This window comes from Hylobates moloch, unplaced genomic scaffold (assembly GCF_009828535.3).
Source record: "Hylobates moloch isolate HMO894 unplaced genomic scaffold, HMol_V3 SCAFFOLD_1, whole genome shotgun sequence".
NCBI classification, from domain to species: domain Eukaryota; kingdom Metazoa; phylum Chordata; class Mammalia; order Primates; family Hylobatidae; genus Hylobates; species Hylobates moloch.
Window position 1 is genome coordinate 213,232,819 of NW_026652276.1, and position 17,448 is coordinate 213,250,266.

At 46.3% G+C, this 17,448-nt stretch overlaps 1 protein-coding gene across 3 annotated transcripts in view; it reads right to left on the bottom strand.

Annotated features, from left to right (window-relative positions):
• The window catches only part of PLXNA4 (plexin A4), a 527,428-nt gene that overhangs the window by 165,530 nt on the left and 344,450 nt on the right, over window positions 1-17,448 (bottom strand). For all 3 annotated transcript variants that reach the window (XM_058426822.1, XM_032761769.2, XM_058426826.1), the window contains exon 4: window positions 9,407-9,538. In XM_058426822.1, coding sequence (XP_058282805.1) covers window positions 9,407-9,538 — 132 coding nt within the window. The remainder of the gene's footprint in view (window positions 1-9,406; window positions 9,539-17,448) is intronic.

Consider the following 17,448-nt stretch of genomic DNA (forward strand, 5'->3'; position numbering starts at 1 on the left):
GTGGCTGAAACAGATCCCCAAAGCAGAAATGTGTGTTTGAGGCTTCTGGCTTCCAGGGAGGAAAAGGCTGGTGTGTGGAGAGGCAGATACATTGAAATTCACTGAGAAATCTGCCACTTCCTCTGGGCCTATCAAAGAAGATACTCGCCTTGTCTGGGGGACAGCCGCTTCTCCCCTGGTAGGGGTCACTCCAGGGCACCCAAGAACAAGGATGGTCCCAGCTCTGCCACCTCATCTTCTCATTTATCTGACTCACTGACATTTCCTCTCACCTCCCTCCCATTGGCTTGGCAGGTTTTTATCACACTGGTGTCAGTGTGTATAGACATTCCCTTGGGGTTACTGGAATTTTAGTAAATACACACCACACTCATACACATGCATACACACACAAAGCAAGAAGGAGGCTAACAGAGACACCCAGACAGGGACAGACACAGGGGAAGGGGTGGGTGTGCATGTGCACACACAGCCGAGAGATATCCAGAATCATGCAGAAGAAAGAAAAGAGACAGAGAGAAATGTAACATGGCTCTGAAAGAGACAGTTAAATCATGACAAAATGACACTGACACCCCACAGTGCACACTCACACACTCCAAGCAGAAGTGTACACGGAACATGGCACTTGCTGCATGAGGTCACAGAGGGACCCACACGTCTGTGATAAGAGAAACCATATCCAGGCTACAGAACTACGTAATTTGCAAATAATCCAATAGCTAACGTTTGCTGAATGTTCTTTCTGAGCCAAGCTCTTTTACATGGAACATCTCACTGAACCCTCGCTCACTCCAGGATATCTATACTGTTTACTAAATCCCCATTTCACAGGTGCACACAGAGGCTGGAGTGATCTGAGCTGGCCTCTGTCTTCAGCTGCCTCACTCCCCACTTTCCACCTTCTCCCCTCCTGGCAGCCTGTCTGGTGCCCTCAAAAACACATGTCACATGCCCGTCTCTAGCCTCTATGCTTGCTGTTCCCTCTGCCTGGACCGCTTCTCCCCAGACGGTCCTCTTGCACCACTTCACTCTCTTCTGCCTTTTGCTCAAAAGTTCCCTCCTTGGAGAATTTCCCTGGTAACCGTCTTTAAAAGAGCACTCCCCTCCACTTTTCTGGCCATCACCTTATTCCTCCTGAGTCAGTTTAATTTTTCACTCTGTTCACTATTACCCGATCTAAGCCATTCACTCATTCTCTCATTCACTGTCTCTCTGCCCAGAATGCAAGGCCTATAAGGATAAGGACTTTGCCGGTATTGTTCCCCATGGAATTCCTGGTAACCTAGAAGAATGCTTGGCTCAGAGCAGGTGCTCAGTAAACACTTGTTGAATACTGAATGAATAAGGTGCTGAGGGAATGGGTGACAGAACCAGAAAATATGTAGCATTTGTGTGCAGAGATATGCACATGTGTACACACACACACACTCCATTCTCTACCTCCATTAGTCATATAATCCTTACCCTGCATGTCGAGAGCTGGCCATCCATTTATCCTCTCTGCCATCCATTCATCCTACCACATGCCAAGAGCTGGCCTATTTCAGCATATGGAATGAGGAACACTGGAACCCAGGAGAGTTTATTTATTAGTTTTTGAGTCAGAGTCTCACTAGGTCACATAGGCTGGAGTGCAGTGGCGTGATCTGAGCTCACTGCAACCTCCACCTCCCAGGTTCAAGCAATTCTCCTGCCTCAGCCTCCCGAGTAGTTAGGATTACAGGTGCATGCCACCAGTCTCAGCTAATTTTTTGTCTTTTTAGTAGAGATCGGTTTCACCCCATTGGCCAGGCTGGTCTCGAACTCCTGACCTCAGGTGACCTGCCCGCGTCGGCCTCCCAAAGTGCTGGGATTGCAGGCGTAAGCCACCACACTCGGCCCCAAGGAAAGTTTCAAACAGCGGTGGGGAGTCAAAGTTAGTTGATCTCTCTGGATACTTCTTTAACTATGGATTCATTAACTGTTTCATGACTACTAAAATATGATGCAAAATATTTCCCCTGACTGTCAAATGCCTCTTTCCTGCACTCTGTGTCACCCAGTGTGGTATCAGGTAAATCAGAGGGAGGCTGGAGGTGGCAGAGACCAGCATCTCCATCCACAAAGAAACTAGGGACAAGAAGGGATGAAAGAATGTTTAGAAGAGAGAGCAGCCCCTGCCCACCAAATGGTAAAGGGGAACATTCCTCAGGGGCAGAGGTAACACCCTAGAGCTTGCCGGGTTGCTGACTGAATCAAAGTTATCTGGTTCTTAACAAAACTCAGAATCCTGCCATCTCTATTTAAGTCTTCAGGCATCATCTCCAGGCAGGAGGTCTCAGCCTCACCAAAATCAGAGTGCTCTCAAAGAAGGGCTGCTCTTCATCACAAACAGATGAAGTCCAAAGCTCATTCACTCATATTAACTCTACAAGAATATACCTGGCCCTTTCTCTGGGTGAGGTCTTCATCTACCTGCTAGACACAAGAGAGACAAGGCCCCTGCCCTCCAGGAACTTATATGCTAATGCATAGGGATGGGAAATAAACAGGTAATTTTCATACTGTGGTGGGCAGCAGAAAGGAGTAAACAAAAAGACTTAATAGGAAGAAGTCAAGATTCCAGGGTGAGGGATATTTATGTAGGGTGGCCAGTGAAGGCCTCTCTGAGGATGCGACATCTGAGCAAAAACCAAGGCATGAGGAGGAACCAGCCACAGGAAAAGCCAGAGAGTTTCCACAGCAGAGGAAACAGTGAGCGTGCAAGTTCTGCAGCAGGAAGGAGCTGGGCTCAGGGACAGAACGGAGGCCTGTTTGCTGGTGCACGGAGAGCCAGGGGCCAGGGTCACAAAATGAGCTTGCAGAGGTGGAGAGGAGTCACAGGAAGGGGCCAAGGGGCCATGCCAGGAGCTTGGGCCTTATGCCGAGAATGATGAGATGTCCCTGATGGTAGGAGGGGTCCATGAACACCCATTCTGTTAACTTGGAAAGTTCTCACAAGCCTCCTGATTCAGTTGCTCATCTCTGTGCTCATCTCTTCACCTGTTGTATTAGCCTGTTTTCATGCTGCTGATAAAAACATACCTGAGACTGGGTAATTTATAAAGAAAAAGAGGTTTAATGGACTCAGAGTTCTAGGTGGCCGGGAAGGCCTCACAATCACATCTTACATAGCGGCAGGAAAGACAGAATGAGAGCCAAGCAAATATAAAACCATCAGATCTTGTGAGACTTATTCACTACATGAGAACAGTATGGGGGAAAACACCCCCATGATTCAATTATCTTTCACCAGGTCCCTTCCACAACACATAGGAATTATGGGAGCTACAATTCAAGATGAGATTTGGGTGGGGACACAGCCAAACCGTATCACCTGTCATTGTATTGAACACAACACCAGGACCAAAAGGTCGTTTATGCCACTGCCCTGCTGAGATCCCAAAAAGATCAGAGAAGAGAGAGGCTGGTATGTAAGAATGGACAGCATAAAGCACACATTTTCTACCACCAGTTTTTTACACAGTGATCCCTGTTAGAAAATGTGTCCTTCAATCCAATATAAGCCTCTTGGATTATCATCCAGATTGCCACTCTCCCATATGTTTAGGATGCCCTTCCACTAAGATCTGGGAATACAGATGCTAGTATGTTTCATGGTAGATTTTAGTCTTCAGTTATAGGAGCAGCCAGAGCAGCAAAATTGAAACCACAGCTCTCTTGAGCCCAGATCCATTCAGTCACCCATTCAACAAATGTGTATTGAGTATTTATTAGGTGTCAGTGCTGTTCTAGGGGTCTGTAATATACAAGCAAACCAAAAAGACTAAAAAACAAAAAATTATATTCGTATGGAGTTTACATTTTAAATGAAGAAGACATATAATACAGAGCAATTATTAAGAATCATATAGCAAATAAGAAGAGACTAAGTGCTAAGGATAAAAATAGAGCCAGGAGAGGGGATTGGGAGTTTATGAGTCTGGGTGGAAGGCAATCTAGAGTTTTACCTGTGGTACTTAGGGGAGGCAGATACCTGGATAGAATTCCAGGCAAAGGGGAACAACCAGGACAAAGATCCCGAAGCAGGAGCCTGCCATATTGCAGGAGGATCACAGAGGACATCTCTGTGTCCAGAGCACTCTCTCCTGCCCTGGACCTGCAGAGTAGGGGAGAGGGAAGAGCGGCAGTTGATGAGCTTGGACATCTCATGAGGACAGAGCATATAAGGCCCTGTGGTACTTCATAGGCACTTTGGTCATTGAAAGGATTTGAACAGAGGACTGACACTATCTAACTCAAACTTTTGAAGATTAACTGCTGCATGGAGAAAAGATTGGAAAGACAAAGGTGGAAACAGAGAGTAGTTGGAGGGCTATTGCAAATATTCAGGCAAGAGACCATGGGGATTCAACCCAGGTGAGTAACAATGAAGTGGTGGGAAGTAGCCATATTCTGGAAATATTTTGTAGAGTCTGTAGAATTTCCTGACATACTAGATGTGGGGTAAGGGATAAAGAAAGGAGTCAAAGATGACTCTAAGGTTTTTAGCTTGAATGGCATAGTTGCCATCATCTGCCATCCTCCCTATCATCCGAGATACAGAAGACTACAGGTGATGATTGTTGGGAGGGTCGATAAGGAATTTGGCTTTAGACATGTTAAGTAAAGATATCTACCAGATGTCCAAGTGGAGATGTCAGGCAGCAGGTGGATATGTGGCACTGGGGTCCATTCTAATAGGCTGAGGAATTTTCTCCCCACACTTCTGTGAGTGACCTGTACACAGTAACTCCACCATCTCCAATGCCAGGGTCATCATCTAACACATTTTCATTGTAGGACTGACTCAGAGATTGCAAAACTACTGCTGTTCACCTGTTTTTGTGAACGAAGTTTTATTGGCAGATAGCCATCCCCATTTGTTTACATGCTATATATGGCTGCTTTTATGTAACAACAGCAAAGTTGAATAATGGCAACAGAGATGATATGGTCCACAAACCCTACACTCTTCACTATCTGACCCCTTACAGAAAAAGTCTGTTAACCCCTGGACTAACTCATTGGTATTTAATGCCATTAATTCACATCTTTCAGGAATATTTAGGTCTTCAGTTCATGTGAAGAAAAAAATAACAATCTGAACGTTACTAGATGTGTCTCTTGTGTTATTTGAGCTCTGCAATGGAAGATTATCATGATTATCTTCATTTTACAGATGAGAAAACTGAGACTCAAAGAAGCTGATTGACTTGTCCAAGGCCATCAGCCAGTGGAGGATAGGTCTCGGCCTTGAATTCAGGTCTTTGAACGTCAAAACCCAAGCTACAGCCAATACATCAGTGGTTCCCAAAGCAACACATAGATGATTTTGTGTGGATGCAGACATGGAGTTTTAATAATTTTAAGAGTTCTGTTTGATTTGTAAGTACATTAGTCATATTATACACGACTAACACATTAGATCCATAATACTACTATTTAAGAGACAGTTAAAGTAGGTTATACAAGTTGAAATCATAAGTTAAAACAAAAACATAATGTAAAATATAGGACAGGGCAAAAGTCATGACAGTGATGTAATGGGCTGAATTGTGTCTCCCCAAAACTCACACATTGAAGCTCTAACCTTCAGCACTTCAGCATATGGCTGTATTCAGAGATGGGTTCTTCAAAGAGGTGTGTATCAATCCATTCTCACTCTGCTAATAAAAACATACCTGAGACTGTGTGATCTATAAAGGAAAAAGGTTTAACAGACTCCCAGTTCCACATGGCTGGGGAGGCCTCACAATCATGGTGGAAGGCAAATGAGGAGCAAAGTCACGTCTTATGTGGCAGCAGGCAAGACAGCGTGTGCAGGGGAATTTCCCTTAGAAAACCATCATACCTCATGAAACGTATTCACTATCATGAGAGTAGCATGGGAAAGACCTGCCTTCATGATTCACTTACCACCCACAGGGTCCCTCCCATGACATGAGGGAATTATGAGAGCTACAATTCAAGATGAGATTTCAGTGGGATACAGCAAAACCATATCAAGGTGTTTATGTTAAAATGAGACTGATAGAGGGAGGCCCTAATCCAATCTGACTGGTGCTCTTAGAAGAAGAGGCGAGTAGGACACATAAAGAAACACCAGGACCGTGCACACAGAGGAAAGCCTATGTGAGGACACAGTGAGAAGGTGGCCATCTGCAAGCCAGGGAGAGAGGCCTCAGAAAAAACCAGCCATGCTGACACTGTGATCCCAGACTTCCAACATCCAAAGCTGTGAGAAAACAAATTTCTGTTGTTTAAGCTCCCCAGTCTGTGCTATTTTGTTATGGCAGCCCTAGCCAATGAATACAAGCGATAGATTACTGACATGCAGGAGGTGCTTCCTTTATCTGAACTTCAGTCTTTCAGTTACTTAAGTTTGAACTTTGAAATTAACTCAAGCAATAGGTTATTTGTGTTGGTACCTCTCTTTTCCAATTCTGATTAAATGAAGGCACTGGGGACTCATTCATCAAAAAATTATGAGGGACCTATTAGGTGAGGTTTAGGCTGGCAAGGCATCGGACGCTCTCAAGCTGCTGGCAGCACGAGAGACAAGGAAGTCATCATCACAGCCTGGTCTGACAAGAGCTACTATAGACATGTCTAACTGCAGGCCAGGAATAGCCCAGTGAAGAATGTGACAGCCAAGCTAAGTTTTGAAGGACAAGGAAAAATTAGTCAGATAAGAAAGGAAAGTGCTTTCCAGGCCACGCTGACATCATGGCTAAGCTATGCCCTTAGCCTGCAGACACAGTGTGCAAAGTGTTCTGACCCATCATGGCTGAGGGAGACCCACCACCTGAAGGAGGCTGGAATTAGTCTTGATGCACTGGGTCTGGAAAATACCTAGGTATATTTATCAAGATGCTTTGCCCTGAGCTCTACTCCGCATGCCCAGCCTGTCAAGCAGGCCTGGGTTCCTGATGTGCTCTCCCCTGGGACTGGACTTTTGCTCCCTGCCTCCCTTGGTTTCACCTGGGCTGCTGTGCTCCAACCCAGATGGACCATCTAGAATCTCAATACCAGCCCCTGCCTGACTCTAAACATGGCCAGTGTCTGGAAACTCCTGTCACAGAGTCATAAAAACAAGAGTCTCTCCATTTAACAAGCACTTACTCTGTGCCAGCCATGGTTCTAAGCTTATTATATGCCTATCTCATTCAACTCTTGGAACAAAACTATCTGATATTATTGTCACCTACATAGGACAGTAAAGAATGCTGAATCTTAAGGAGGTTAGGAACTTACCAGAGACTACATTTAGTAAATGAGATTTAAGATTCACGCTCAGACATTCCAAGGGCAACACCTGTGGACTTAATCATTGCACTGTTCCACAAATCTCCACCAAGAATCCACAAGCCCAGTGGAAACCAGTGTCGGCCCAGGTGTTAGGCCTTTGAGATGGTCATTTGGATGGCAGGCCAGTCTCCACATCTGTGTGGAGCAGCCCTGGAATGGATGAAAACCCTGGCTCTATTCATTCCTGCCTTCCTTTCCAATGTGCCCATAATATGGAGCTCACAGGATGCCTCATTGCCAAGCCTGAATGGATAGTGACCACATTACCCATCCAAGCGGAAATAGCTGAGGACAAAGAGGTGGACAAGGATTCAGATGGGCACCTCCAGGGAAGGAGTAATGCTCAGAATCCTGACTCAGTTCTCAAAGGGGGCTGATAACTCATATTATCAGCTTTACTTCCTGTTTTTTTTTTTTTAATTTCTCTCTTTTTTTTTTTTAGAGACAAAGTCTTGCTATGTTGCCCAGGCTGGCCTTGAACTCCTGGCCTTCCAGCAATCCTCCTGCCTCGGCCTCCTGAGCAGCTGGGATTATAGGTGCAAGACACTGCGCCTGGCTCTGTTTATATTTTCCATCTTTGAAAGTCCTCTTATGTTTTAAGTCCCAGGTACAGAAATGCTGGCTTTCAGAAGGCAAGAAATCTTGAATATTCAATGTCTTGTGAAGATCTTCTCCAGATGATTCATGCCACCAAGGAAAGCTGCTTCCCCTCAGCTCCTAGGGCCTCAGAGGTGGGCTGGGAGTGGGGAGTGTGGAAGCTGTTATAAAAGCAAGGAATGTAGACAAATGGGAAGCCTCATGCCCAGCTGCAGGCTCCATCTCGGTAGTCTCCCCTCCCAGCAAAAAATACTCCACTTTCCACCCCACCTTGGGAATGAGACCATTCCCAAGCCATAGCAGCATCAACCAGGGTACAATGGGTCCCAGTGTGGCTGAAGTCGGGAGAACGGGGAGTCTGATACCAAGAGAAGATGTCATCGAGCTCTTGGGGAGGGCAGAACTCCTGTGACTGCTAAGGCATAATGCACAAGCCCCGTGGGTGGCATAATGTGGAATTCATCTCCCCCACAATGCCAAGAGGGTCCAGGCAGAACAATCCAGACTCTGTCAGCAGGGTCCTCCAGAGAGTTCAGGCCACGCTGACGAGGATGAAAAAGAGAGGAGATCTGCCCCTCATGGCCGCTGCTGCCACTCAGAGCTAACGCATACATATTCATGGGCTGGAGGGACAGCTCCCAGGAACGACCCATCCTCCACAGAGGCCACAGGGCAGAGGTACAGCAGTGCTGCGCCACACTTGGGGTGGGCTGTGTGTTGTGGGGTGGAGCACTCCAGGCAGTGAATTAGAGGACTCCAGGAAATACCCTTAAATACATGGATGTCCAAGGTGAAACCCCTTCCTTTGCCTGCTGCAGACATATGACTCCTGGCCTGAGCTCAGGGACTCCAGAAAAACTTACTTCGTTCTCAGCTCAGTTTGAGAACCAAGCCCAGGTTTTCTACTTCCTACTCAGCATCAGCAAACCTGCACCATATCTGTTCTTCTCGGGTGGGCTCCATGGCATTTGCTGGAGTTTCCACAAAGAGTTGTATGTATACACAAAAGTTCAGGCCATGCCCTACCCCATTGCATCTCATCACACAGACTGTTTTCTGAGTCCTGACCATGGTGCTCCCTTAACTATGTGCTTTTTGGCAATAAATTCTTGATCCCACAGGCTTCCTGGGGGCCAGGAAGGTGACTTTGGTATGAGATTGCATTTTGTATAGGGAAATCTGGACCTACAATTTGGGCATCTGTATGACGTTCCTTCAAAAGAAAGCAAATGTTGGCCCTGAACATATACGCATGATTTTGAAGTTAGTGGATTTGTTCTAGACTCTCCAATATTTTGATATTTTAAATGTTTCTTTCCACCAAGCCTCAGTCCCCAGGCAGCATAACTGAAAAGATACACACTACGCCAAATAAATCAAATCACCTCTCTGCAGTTGGCCTCCTAAGGTTTCTACTGAGCCACAGGCTTGTATTTAGCTGTAAGACAAATGTCTAGCAGAGCCCAAAGAGCCTTACCTGCCTCTCTGACATGATGTAGAGTTGCTCGTGGTCCTTGGAGAAGGCCATATCCCGGAGGACTGGGCCGGGATCCACCACCTGCACTGTCTCATACTGGAGGGCGTTGCCCCTGGGTCCATCCACCCGGATCTGTGGAGAAGAAGAGGAGAGCCAATGTGAGTTCAGATCCTGCACTGCCCACAGCAAACTTCAGCCAGAGACCCTGTCAACAGCCAAGGGAGAGGGCATGAGTTCTGTCTCTACAGTGCTCACAGGCTAAAGCCAAGGAGTGGAGTGACATAAGCTCACCAAGGGCCTCAGGATGGGAGTGGCAGAGAGGGAAGTGGGGGACCAAGCTGGGCTTCATCAAGAATCCAGTTTTGATCTCCCTGGTTCCCTATGCCTCAGGCTCAAGCATTTGATGCCTTTCTTGCTGGTCTTTGGAGAAAAAGATGAGGCTCTGAGACATGGAGGAACAGCATGTAATTGAAGCTGCCTCAGATCAGAGTGTCACCCTGCATTGGAAAGGCAATATTATTTTCTGCATTTGTTAGTAGAAAAACATGTCAGTGTAAGGATGGGAACTGCTACCCAGATGTCATTGCTGTACCTTGAAAGGCAACCAGGCAGGGGGCCAACCCCAAAGGTTTCACACTAAGGGTCTCTTTTTGGCCATTGAAATAGTGGCTTATACTTATACCATTAGGTCCTGAAACCTTCTAGAGGTTTTGTTCATGCCCCCAGGGAAGTGGATATGGGAATTACAGGAAAATGTGCTTCAGGCATGAGTCATCCACAACCTTCTGCAAACACTCAGCTGAATAGATCATCCCCGGCCATCCACAAGTCCTTCTTAGAAATGCTGGGATAGCGTAGAGACAATGGAAAGAGGACTTCTGCCCACATGCCCCATGAATGAGAACTAACCTAGAAAAGACATGAGCTTTCCAACCCTACACGATGCTTGTCTGGCTTCTGGATGTTGGCCAAGGTCTCTGGAACCATCCTGTGTTTGAGTGCATAGATCCAACATGACCGCTGCACAGTCACTGCTAATAACACCACTCCCATAAATCAGGAACAAATATTACTGAGAGTGTGGTTAGGCAAGAACTAGGGGATCACCACACTTCCCCACCACACACAAGACTGTAAGGTACACATAGTGTAATTTTAGAGATTTCAACAATAAAAGTAAAGAAAAAAATTATATTCCAAATATTCCCATTAGGCACTCTTGTTTTTAATTTTTAATGTGTAATTTTTAACCTCTCACAAGATCAAGGAGAATAAAAGAGTCAGTCTGAAGAGCTAAATTACAGAAAGAACACCACATTAATGACAACTGACCACACCAGGTCCCCCAGAAGGCTCCCACCTTTCATTTCTCTTGAGTCCATGAACTCTGATATCAGGTTATTTTGTGGTTTATTTGCTTGATTTTGGGTTTGTTCTGGACTCTGATTTTTAAAATTTCCTTTTAAGCGTTATTTTTAAGCTTCATGGACATCAGGTACTGGGAGATGGTTTTGCACACAATTCCTTATTGACGTAATCCTCTCAATCCTGTGGGTTTAATGTTCATTCATCACGGCTCATGTGCCCCTCCAGCATCCACTCCACCCTCTCCCACCTTTTGGGTGGGATTGAACCCACTTCCTGCTTCCCAGGTTGTCCGTGATGAGCATAAACAAACCAGCTTGATCTTACTCTCTGCCACAGTGATTAAGAGAAAATAGGCTCAAGCCAATCAACCTGAATCAGAGCAAAGCAGGGACTCATGGTAGAGGGAAGAGGCAGTCTTTCCTCACTCTCAAAGGGGTAAAATGAACTTGGAGCTCAAAGATCTGTGGGCAGCCCTCTCCTAACAAGGAGGGGAACTGGAACCAGGGAAAGTCAAGCACAGAGATGGGAAAACATTGTTCTTTGGTGACATCGCTGAGCCACTGAATCAAAGTAACCCCAAAGCCTGCTGGACATTGGGACTTTCTAGTTACTGCAGATAGTTTCTTTATGTTAAAGTAATACAAAGGTTTTTTTGCAACATCAAAAGTCCCAGCGGATGCACTGATAATAGATGAGAAAAATGATACCCAGGTACGTTAAACAACTGGCCTGTACGATAAAATCTGGGGACAGAATTAGAATTCAGTTTGACTGTGGAAGTCCATGCCTTTCCTACCACCAGTTACGTGAGAGTCCTTGCTCCCGGAGGGTTTCCCGTATGTCTCCCGGTGGTGGCCATCTAAAGGCAGGGAGCTGAGGTCAGGGTCTGTCTCTAGTCTGTACAATTCCTGAGACTTTCTCTGGTCATTCTTGATTTTGGTGCTCAAACACTTGAGTTTGACAAATATTTATTTTGAAAATGAATAAATAAATGAATGTAGTTCAGATTCCTCTTTGATAGTTTCCCATTAAGCCCATGAAAACAATAGTTAAAGGATTTAAGGAGTCATGGTTAGTATCGAAAATGGAAATGCCTCTGATTCCCAGAGCCTTCCTTCTTCTATGCCCACCCCCAAGCCACCAGATGTCCATGTTGGCCAGGTCCTTTCCTAATCTGGATGAAACAGGAGTTTATGCAAAACCAATTGGGATTACCACCCAAGTCTGACTGCGCAATGATGGCCTTGGCCCCTAGCCCAGCCAAGCTTCATCCCCAGCTGTGAGGTGCCCCTGGAGCAGAAGCAGAGAGTGATACCGAATGCCCTGGCTGGTCTCCAGCCCCCTCAGGCCACCGTCGACCAGAGCAGGGTCCCTGGGGGAGTGCTGGCGGAACTAAGCTCCATCAAGTGCCCCTTGGCCTGATCCCCAAATGAAATTACATTCAGTGCCTGAGCAGTCTCCTTTATCTTTCGACTCCAACTTCCCTGCTCCTTAGGATGAGGGGTTTGCTGGGTGTGGCTGGACATCAAAGGAAGCCAGATGACTTGGGGGATGGACAGAGGGGTGGACGAGGAAGCACCAACTGGACAAGTTTCCATAGGCCTGGCCTTCTGTAAGGAGACTGGATGCAGAAAAGTCCCCACCCTCTGCACTCTGCCAGTGAGAAATATGTAATTGGAAAGGCTCCTTCTCTCTTTTCCCACCCCACCCTCCAACAACTTTTCAGAAAACCAAAGAAAGCATTATTTATTCATCTGTTGAAAAAGTTCACACAAGACATGGATAAAAGAGTTTATGATGGAATTTACTGAATGTTTGATGAGCAATCCAAAAATTTAGGTAGAATGGACCAGCTGCCGGCTCTTGGACCCTTAACATAGACAAATAGAACAAGAGTTGTTATTTATTGAGTGGTCATTATGGGTCTGGGATGATGGTAGGCATTTTATATATATTTATTTTCTTATTTAAATCTCAGAACTCAGTAAAGTAAGCATTAATATTGTCCCCATTTACAGGCGTGGAACAAAAAGGTTAAATAACTTGGTTAAGGTCACACATCTGGCAGATGGCACAAGCTGCACCCATACCAGGGTCTGATTGATTCCAGTGATCATGCTTCTATGAGTTCACACACTACACCAAAGGCTCATGCTGAACCCGGCACTATTGTTTATGTAAACCTGCATTCCTTCAAGACGTCAAAGGAGTTGATTTTAAACAAGCATCACCGCAGGGGTGCTGGAGGAGCCATGTCTTTATCTACTGCAGTTCTGGGAGAGAAACGTGCATATGAATGAAGATGCTGTTGTAAATTTTCTAAATAATGATCCCTTATATTTTTGCTTTATACCTTGCAAAGCATTCTTAAATAACACTGTCTCAGCTGATGGTTGTAAAATTTTTATGATGTTGAGTGCCAGAATAATCATTCTCATCTTCCTGATGAAGCAGCCGAGATGGAGGCTGTTCTGTGCCTTGCCCCAAGTTCAATGATAAACCAATGGCATATAAGACTAGAACCCAGGTCTCCTGATTCCTAGCTCAGTGCTTGTCTCTTAGCTATTTAGATTTTCCAGAAGCCTTTGACAAGGTTCCACATGAAAAGGTATTTAAAAATAATGAGTCTCCGTGGGACTTCGGGCAGTTTGGCCATGGAGAGAGAGAACTGACTAAGAGACAGGAAAAGACAGGTTTCTGCATGGAGAAGTAACAAGTGTTACGACTAGTCTCATTTAATATTTTTTATAAATGATCTGGAGGAGGAAGAGGAAAATGTGCAAATGATTCTAAACTCTTTGGGACAGCAAGAAGTCCAACAACAAAGGTGAACTACAAAAAAAAATGGTCCACCCTCTGCAGGGGCTGACAGTTGCCACACGGGCAAATAGCCCTGGGACCGTGAGTCTCCCAAGGAAGAGGTCATGCCTGCTGTACTCAGTGCAATCCCTGATACATGGTTGGTGCTTAGTAAGTAATTACTGAATAAATGTAAGGCAACCACAGTCTCTGATATCTGAGCTGCTAGTTATAATCGAGGTAAGAGTCAGGATCGAAGAAGGGATCAGAGCCACCATTTACTACTCCCAATACTCAGGCAGCCAAAAAGGCCCACAAAATGTTAGGCAGCATTTAAGTAAGATTTCATAGAAAAACAGACGAACAGAAGCCATCATCTTGGTCAAGTTCACCCGAACATACGAGATCACATTCAGTTCACCCCTCATAAGGTAGGAACACAATCCAGATGCCTGCAACTCAAGAACAGCCTAGGAAAGACAGCCCACGCCAGAAAGAAATAGTTGAGACGAAAGGAGACACACTGACCAGTGGCCACAGTTCAGTCACCAATGCAGAGGCCACCCCAACACTTGTAACATGACAGCTTGAACAAATTAGATTTCTTTTTTGTTTGTTTTTGTTTTCAGACAGATTCTTGCTCTTGTCACCCAGGCTGGAGTGCAATGGCACGATCTCAGCTCACTGTAACCTCTGCCTCCTGGGTTCAAGCGATTCTCCTGTCTCAGCCTCCTGAGTAGCTGGGATTACAGTCACCTACCACCATGCCCAGCTAATTTTTGTATTTTTAGTAGAGACGGGGTTTCACCATATTTGCCAGGCTGGTCTCAAACTCCTGACCTCATGATCTGCCCGCCTTGGTCTCCCAAAGGGCTGGGATTACAGGCGTGAGCCACCGGACCCAGCCTAGATTTCTTATTTTTACATAGTATAGATACTTGTGGATCACCTAAACAATGAGAAAGGATGAAAACAGAAGTTGATTTTTTTTTTTTTTTTTTTTTTGGTAGAAAATGTAAAGAAATTGGCCGGGTACTGTGGCTCAAACCTGTAATCCCAACACCTTGGGAAGCCGAGGTGGGCGGATCATGAGGTCAAGAGATCAAGACCATCCTGGCCAATATGGTGAAACCCTGTCTCTACTGAAAACATAGAAATTAGCTGGGCATGGTGGTAGGCGCCTGTAGTGCCAGCTACTCGGGAGGCTGAGGAAGGAGAATAGCTTAAACCCAGCAGGCAGAGGTTGCAGTCAGCCAAGATGGTGCTACTGCACTCCAGCCTGGGCGACAGAGCAAGACTCCGTCTCAAAAAAGAAAATGTAAAGAAACCAATCAGGGTCACAAAGGTACATTGGGTGTTTGGAAGATGTTAATCTCTGAGGATGACACCAAGGAGGAAACCACACCCCAATCCTGTGTGTCCCTTGACGGAGCGACACATCCCACACCCACCATGTGTCTGTTGAATGCCCACTGTTCTGGGGCTTCTCCTAGAGAGGAGAGGTGGTAAGTGCCAGCCCTGCCTTCCAGGAGGCCTGTCTCCTGGAGGGCTCAGATTTCACACAAGTAACGCCAGGTGGCAAATGCTATGGCAGAGGAGTGTTCAAAGGCCTCTCTTTGTTCTTCTCAGGAGATCTGGCCAGCTGGAGTTTAACCAGGGATGATCAGCCCAGCTCCAGGCGAGGCTAGTGGTTAGGGAGCGTCATGACCAAGAGCTACCAATATGGCACTGCCAGTGATGAGAGCTTGACTAATACAACGTGTAGCACGTAACATCAGATTTACTCAAAGCCATCTTAGGGGACGAAATCTTTTAGATCAGTAGGAAGACTGATCTGAAGTAGCAAAATTAGCAGGACTAATAGATTTCATAAAGACGTAACATACTGACAAGAGGGTTAGAGTAAAAATTGGAAAAAGGGCGTCCGAGGGGAAGAATTTGATCATCTTCCTGCAGCATCATCTTGAGGAGAGAGAGAGAGACTAGAGAAGATCAGAGAGCCACTGTGTCCTCTGTGGTAGGGATGGGTGCCCCTGCAGGCCTCACCTCAGTCCCCGTAGAATGTTCCAGAACAGCACTGGACAACGGAAGATAGTACAAGCCACAAATGTGGGTCACACGTGTCATTCAAAATTTTCTAGTAGTGGCCAAATTTTAAAAAACAAGTAAAATTAATTTTCATAATATGTTTAATCTGACCCAATATACCCCAAATATGATCACGTTAGCATGTCTACAAGTATAAAAATTATTATTGAGATATTTTACATTCTTTTCCTCATACTAACTAAACCTTTGCCACCTGAGGTGCATGTTACACTTACAGCACAGCTCAGTTTGGAGCAGCCACGTTTCAGGTGCTCGCTATGCGGCCAGAGGCTACCATATTGGACAGCACAATTCTAGACTATTCTCTTTCCTGTGTATTGATTCTGCACTCACCAACTGACCTTGCTAATAATTTGGTTTGGTGACTATCCCCCTGGAGGCAAGCTCCATTGAGATTTTGCAACCACTGCCAACCCCAACCGGCCCTGTCCTCTGCTGCAACCCCTTTGTGTCTCCCAGGGACCTTCAAGCTACAGCACAGTGCAGTGTGCCCCACTGCCCTTACTTTTTGGGCATTCTTGGGCTGTATGTTCCAACCAGCTGTATGGTCCCCATCAAGTCAGAATGCTGCTGCATGGGCCTCATTCTAATCCAGGCTCATTTGATGCACTCATGCCTTCTCTTCCTACATTCTGGGCAAACCTCCTGTGCAGCAGGACCTCTGGTACCCCTGCTCGTGGGAGGGGACCAACCAGTCAGCCAGAATCATTGCTATTGGAGGGGATTCTTGGAGACTCTTACCTGCACCAAGTAATACTGCCCTGGGAGAGAGTGGTGATAAGTGGGACACCTAGACGGTGGTGGGCTTCTGGGGCTGGGGGCAGCAACTGACTACCAATTGCATAGATGCATTTCAATATTAACAACAGGTAAGGCCACATGAGCACTTAAGGACTGAGCATCATCTTGCCTGTGCCACACAGAAACCTCCACTACGGTGTTCAGTGTGCACTGCACTACTCCACGCTACATGCAGCTTACCAAGAACACACACACACACACACACACACACAAACTCTACTCTGGGTATCCAGGCATCTGCATCCCCAGCCACTCAGTCCCCAGCCCGGGATCTTCCAAGGCAGCCAGCCCCTTTCCTCCAGCCCCGCTGGCCCCCTGCCGATCCACCAGTGGGCACCACCACCTATCTCCATCCCTGGCACGGTGAGTCTCTGCACTGCCAGACAGACTGCTATTGAAACATCAGCAGCGTGGCCTCCGCAAAGGTCAGCCATCCGGGGAGCTCCTGGCAGCTGCTTGTTTGTTTATTGGAACATTATCTGGGCCGGGCTGTTTATTTACGTCCATTGAAGGATTGAACAATAAATATAGTCTCCCAGTAGCAGGCAGATGCTTGCACTAGAGCATTCTGGCTGCCGTCTTGCTTGGACTAATCTCCCTAATGAGCAAACAGTGCTATTCATCTCTAAAGATGCAGGCCACCTCTGCACTCTCCCTTTCCTCTCTCCCTTCACATCCTCCCCAGACTTCCTAATGGAGGTCCACACCTTTGAGATTTGGGAGCTGGGCCCAGGTATAAGAATGCAAGGGTGGGGTCTTATCCAACAGGCAGGGATATAGAGCTGGAACTGTAGATGGAGAGGGGAACAGAGCAAACCTGGAGGCATATGTCCCAGGGCAAATCTGAATTCCCCACCTAGACCCTCAAACCTCAAACACAGAGGCACGTGGCAAACCAGCTGGTGGTCAGGACAGGAGGTCAGGCCTTGCTCACGGGGCCAGAGGTGAAGGGGCTTGTGGGGAGG